Source organism: Balaenoptera acutorostrata, chromosome 20, assembly GCF_949987535.1.
Source record: "Balaenoptera acutorostrata chromosome 20, mBalAcu1.1, whole genome shotgun sequence".
Classification (NCBI taxonomy): Eukaryota; Metazoa; Chordata; class Mammalia; order Artiodactyla; family Balaenopteridae; genus Balaenoptera; species Balaenoptera acutorostrata.
Window position 1 is genome coordinate 37,766,782 of NC_080083.1, and position 5,904 is coordinate 37,772,685.

The 5,904-nt window shown below is 40.6% G+C and overlaps 1 protein-coding gene across 1 annotated transcript; it reads left to right on the top strand.

Annotated features, from left to right (window-relative positions):
- The first annotated feature begins 3,896 nt into the window (after positions 1 to 3,896).
- On the top strand, positions 3,897 to 4,799 carry LOC103014733 (40S ribosomal protein S2-like). The gene has a single exon (XM_057536385.1). The coding sequence runs from the start codon at positions 3,897 to 3,899 to the stop codon at positions 4,782 to 4,784; it is 888 nt and encodes a 295-aa protein (XP_057392368.1). The 3' UTR covers positions 4,785 to 4,799.
- Positions 4,800 to 5,904: the final 1,105 nt, after the last annotated feature.

A 5,904-nucleotide genomic window follows, 5' to 3' on the forward strand; every position in this document is an offset into this window, starting at 1 on the left:
GTTATTAGATGCATACACTTTATTTTATTTATTTATTTATTTATTTATTTATTTATGGCTGTGTTGGGTCTTCGTTGCTGTGCATGGGCTTTCTCTGGTTGCGGCAAGTGGGAGCTACTCTTTGTTGTTGAGAAGTGTTGTGCCGGCTTCTCACTGTGGTGGCTTCTCTTGTTAAGGAGCACAGGCTCTAGGCACGCGGGCTTCAGTAGTTGTGGCGCGTGGGCTAAGTAGTTGTGGCTCGCAAGCTCTAGAGCACAGGCTCAGTAGTTGTGGCGCACGGGTTTAGGTGCTCCACGGCATGTGGGATCTTCCCGGAGGACCAGGGCTCGAACCCGTGTCCCCTGCATTGGCAGGCGGACTCTTAACCACTGCACCACCAGGGAAGCCCTAGATGCATACACTTTAGAATTATTACGTTCTCTTCATGAATTGAACCCTTTATTAATGTACATATGATCCTCTTTTCTGTAGTAGTGCATTTTGCTTTAAAGGATATTGTGCCTGACATCAATAATCCAAGGCCAGCTCCTTTTGGCTACTTAAGAGCATTGCTTCAGAAGTCCTCACTTTTCTCTCTTTTATCATCAGTTTTTTCCATCTTTGTTGGTTTGTTCCAATCAGCATAAAATTATGTTACTATTTTTTCTATTTAAAAAAAACCTCACAGGACTTGTCTGGCGGTCCAGTGGTTAAGACTCTGCACTTCCAGTGCAAGGGATGTGGGTTTGATCCCTGGTCGGGGAACTAAGCTCCCACGTGCCGTGTGGCAAAAAAAAAAAAGAGTAAGATTAAAAAAAATTCACTTGATCCCACTTCCTCCTCTAGCTACAGCCTGATTTCTCTGTTTTCCTTCACAGCAAAATTCCTCAAAAGAATGATATTTAGTCCTCTCCTCCCATTCTCTTATTTTTTCTCATTTTCAGTTTTTTCTATTATGTTTTAAAATAATCTATCATTTTAGAAGAAATTCACAAGCATTGTAGAAAATTAGAAAATATAGATAAGCAAAAATACTAAAATGAAAACATTATATTCTCACCATGTTGAGAGTACAAATGTTAATAACTTAGTACTCCAGTAATAACTGGATCTTTTACATATTTTTTTAATGTATGGGTTTTTTAAACTTACTTTTTATTGAGGTAACATTGGTTTATAACAGTATATGTTTCCTGTGTACAACATTATATCTGTATTTCTGTTTGTACTACAGCATGCTCACTACCAAATATTTAATTTCTATCCGTCACCATACCGTTGATCCCCTTTACCCATTTCACCCTCCCCCCTGCTCCTTCCCCTCTGGTAACCACTACTCTGTTCTCTGTATCTGTGTGTTCACTTTCATTTGGTTTGGTTTGGTTTGTTCATTTATTTTGTTTGTTTGCTTTTTATATTCCACATATGAGTGAAATTATGCAGCATTTGTCTTTCTCCATCTGATTTATTTCACTTAGCATAATACCCTCAAGGTCCACCCATGTTGTCACAAATGGCAAGATTTCATCTTTTTTTGTGGCTGGTAGTATTCCGTTATATATATAAAAAACACATCTTCTTTATTCATTCATCTGTTGATGGGCACCTAGGTTGTTTCCACATCTTGGCAATTGTAAATAATGCTGTGATAAACATAGGGGTGCATCTATCCTTTCGAATTAGTGTTTTCATATTCTTTGGATAAATACCAAGAAGTGGAATTTCTGGATCATATGGTAGTTGGATGCTTAACTTTTAGAGGAATCTCCATACTGTTTTCCACAGTGGCTGCATCAATTTACATTCCCACCAACAGTGCACGGGTCAATGTATGGGTTTCTTTTAATCAACATGAGATCACATTGTACATAGCATTTTGTAATTTCTTTTTATCAATTAATCATCTCTGCCTTTCCAAAATGGAGATTTTTCATCTCATCTAATACCTAAACCATAATCAAATTTTCACAATTATCCCCAAAATGTCCTTTATAACTGATATGTTCGTATCTTATTCAACCTATGGCCATACATTGGATCTGGTCACAATCCCCTTTCTCAAAACCCTAACTTATTGAAGGCACTAGCCCAGATGTCCTTCCATCTGGATTTGTCTGGTTGCTCCCTCATGGTATTGTTTAGTTTGTTCCTCTATCATCTGAATTTCTTAGAAACTGAAAGTTAGATCTAAAGGCTTAATGGTTTCAAGGTAAATGACTTTGAGTAAATATATGATAAATGATATATACTTCACATTGTATCTCATCATAAAACACAATATCTGATGACACCAATTATGACAGCAGTCTTAGGCACTGGTTCAGGGTGAGGACAGCCTAATCCCTTTATCATAAATTGTATTTCCCCTGTGTAACTAGAAAGTAATCTGTGTGTTGCAACTTTGGCACTACATGATATCCAATTCCCTATCTGCTCCTTCTCCTGATGGTTTTAAACCAATTAATAATCTTTGACAGAACCAGTAATTTCATAGGGTTTGCAAAATGATGATGTTGAAATTCTAGATTATTCAGGAAAGTTTTTCTTTATCAACTGAATCTATTTGATTATCCTAAAATACAGTTCCTACTGGAAAGGCAAGACAAATGCTTGTTTATTTTCCTTTAATTACCAATTTTCAAAGTAACTCTTTGTTTGTTTGTTTGTTTGTTTGTTTGTTTTAGGCCATGCCTCACGGCCTGCAGCTTCTTAGTTCCCCAACCAGGGATCAAACCTGCACCCCCTGCAGTGGAAGCACAGAGCCTTCACCAGTGGGCCGCCAAGGAAGTCCCTCAAAGCAAGTTTTAGTTAAACAGTCATTTAAAATTATGACAAATAACTCTGTGCTCAAACCCACTCTAATCATCTTTCACTCCCACCAATCCACAAAACTTTCCTTGTTAAGTTGATCAATGACCTCCAGGTTGCTCCATCCAGAAGTAAAGCCTAGTTCTCAACTGATTCGCCTATCAGCAGCAGTTGAGACAGTTGATCACTCTCTCCTTGAAACATTTTCTTCATTTTACTTTCAAGACACCACTTTTCCTAATTATCCTCCTACTTCCTGAGCCATTCCTTCTCAGACTCCTTTGCTAATTCCCCTCATTTCCCTGACCTCTTAAGATTGGACTTCTCTATCTACACTCATTCTTTTTTCAACTTTAACCGAAAGGTACGTTTTTATTGTTAATTTATATATTTGATTTTTCAAAGTAAATGTAATATATATTCATTATATACAATTAAAAATTCAAAAAAGAAAAAGATTAATTAAGGCATTGTTACTTATAAGCTAAAAACCCAGAGGCAACCATTGTTAACAAATGTATTTTTCAGATTATTAGGTTCTCTATTTAGGAGTTGTGACATGCCATTAAAATGTATTTACATCACCTTGGGGACTTCCCTGGCGGTCTAGTGGTTAAGCCTTGGCGCTTCCACTGCAGGGGGCGCAGGTTCATCGCTGGTCAGGAAACTAAGATCCCGCATGCCTTGCAGCCAAAAAAAAAAAAAGAAAGAAAGAAAACAAGCGTATTTACATCACCTGAAACTAACAGAACATTGTAAATCAACTATATTTCAATTAAAAAAAATTTTTTAAATAGTATTTACATATCACTTGGATATATTTTCCTCCATATTGTAGTGTGTGTGTGTTCTGATACACAATTTTTGTTTAATTTTTACACATATTTTTAAAATTGTGGTAAAATGTACATAACAAAGTTTACCATTTTAATCGTTTAAAAATGTACAAATCAGTAACATTAAGTACATTCACATTGTTGTGCAACCTAAAATATATATTTTTAAATCTCTTTAAAATTTTTCATAATTCAATTACTATACAATTCACCCATTTGAAGTGTACAGTTCAAAGGTTTTAGTTTGCTTCTTTTTCTCCGTAAAAACACCAAATGGCGGATGACGCCGATGCTGCGGGAGGGCCCGGAGGCCCCGGGGGCCCTGGCATGGGAGGCCGTGGTGGCTTCCGCGGAGGCTTCGGCAGCGGCGTCCAGGGCCGGCGCCGGGGTCGCGGTCGGGGACGGGGCCGAGGCCGAGGCCGCGGAGCTCGCGGAGGCGAGGCCGAGGACGAGGAGTGGCTCCCCGTCGCCAAGCCGGGCCGCCTGGTCAGGGACATGAAGATCAAGTCCCTGGAGGAGAGCTATCTCTTTTCTTTGCCCATCAAGGAATCTGAGATCATTGACTTTTTCTTGCGGGCATCTCTCAAGGACGAGGTTTTGAAGATCATGCCTGTGCAAAAGCAGACCCGTGCTGGCCAGCGCACCAGGTTCAAGGCGTTTGTCGCCATCGGGGATTACAACGGATATGTTGGTTTGGGTGTGAAGTGCTCTAAGGAGGTAGCCACTGCCATCCGTGGGGCCATCATTCTGGCCAAGCTCTCCATCGTCCCCGTGCGACGAGGCTACTGGGGGAATAAGGTCGGCAAGCCCCATACTGTCCCTTGCAAGGTGACTGGCCGCTGTGGCTCTGTGCTGGTGCGCCTCATCCCTGCCCCCAGGGGCACTGGCATCGTCTCAGCCCCTGTGCCCAAGAAGCTACTGATGATGGCTGGAATTGACGACTGCTACACCTCTGCCAGGGGCTGCACTGCCACGCTGGGCAACTTCGCCAAGGTCACTTTTGATGCCATTTCCAAGACCTACAGTTATCTCACTCCTTATCTCTGGAAAGAGACAGTGTTCACCAAGTCTCTGTATCAGGAATTCACTGACCATCTTGTAAAGACCCACACCAGAGTTTCCGTGCAGAGGACCCAGGCTCCAGCTGTAGCCACCACATAGTTTTCTATAAGAAAAATAAAGTGAATGAAGCTAGTTTAAAAAAAAAAAAAGGTTTTAGTTTATTCACGGAGTTGTGCAATCAGCACCACAATAAGTTTAGAACATTTTCATCACTCTGAAAGAAACCTCATACCCTTTAGCAGTCACACCTTCTTCCCCCCAGCACCTGGCAACCACTACAGATTCTGTCTCTGGACAAATTCCATATAAACAGAGTCACATAATATGTGGCTTTTTGTGCCTGGCTTCTGTCACTAAGCATAACGTTTCGTTTTGTTTTGTTTTTTAATATTTATTTATTTGGCTGTGTTGGGTCTTAGTTGCAGCACGTGGGATCTTTGCTGCGGCACGCGGGATCCTCATTGCAGCACACAGCCTTCTCTAGTTGTGGTGCGTGGGGTTCTCTCTAGTTGTGGTGCGTGGGCTCAGCTGCCCCATGGCATGTGGGATCCTAGTTCCCCGACCAGGGATCGAACCCGTATCCCCTGCATTGGAAGGCAGATTCTTAACCACTCCAACAGGGAAGTCCCAGCACAATGTTTTCAAGGTTCACCCATGTTGTAAAATTTATCAGTACTTCATTCCTTTTTATGACCAAATAATATTCCACTGTATGGATATGCCACATTTCATTTATCCATTCATCAGTTGATGGAAATGTGGGTTGTTTCCAGTTTGGGGCTATAAAGTTGCTATGAACATTTGTGTACAAGTTTTTCTATGGACACACATTTTGATTTCTCTTTCATTTCTGGGTGTATACCTAAACTGGAATTGCTAGGTCATATGATAATTCTGTGTTTTCAGAAATTGCCAAACTATTTTCCAAAGTGGCTGCACCATTTTATATTTCTACTGGCAGTGCATGAGGGCTCTGTTTTCTCCACATCTTCACCAACACTCGTTATTATTTGTCTTCTTGAGTATAGCCATCATAGTGAGTGTAAAGTTGTAGTTCATTGCAGTTTTGTTTTTTGTTTTTTGGCTGCGTTGTTGTGCTTGGGCTTTTCTCTTTTTTTTTTTTTAGATTTTATTTATTTATTTATGGCTGTGTTGGGTCTTCGTTTCTGTGTGAGGGCTTTCTCTAGTTGCGGTGAGCGGGGGCCACTCTTCATCGCGG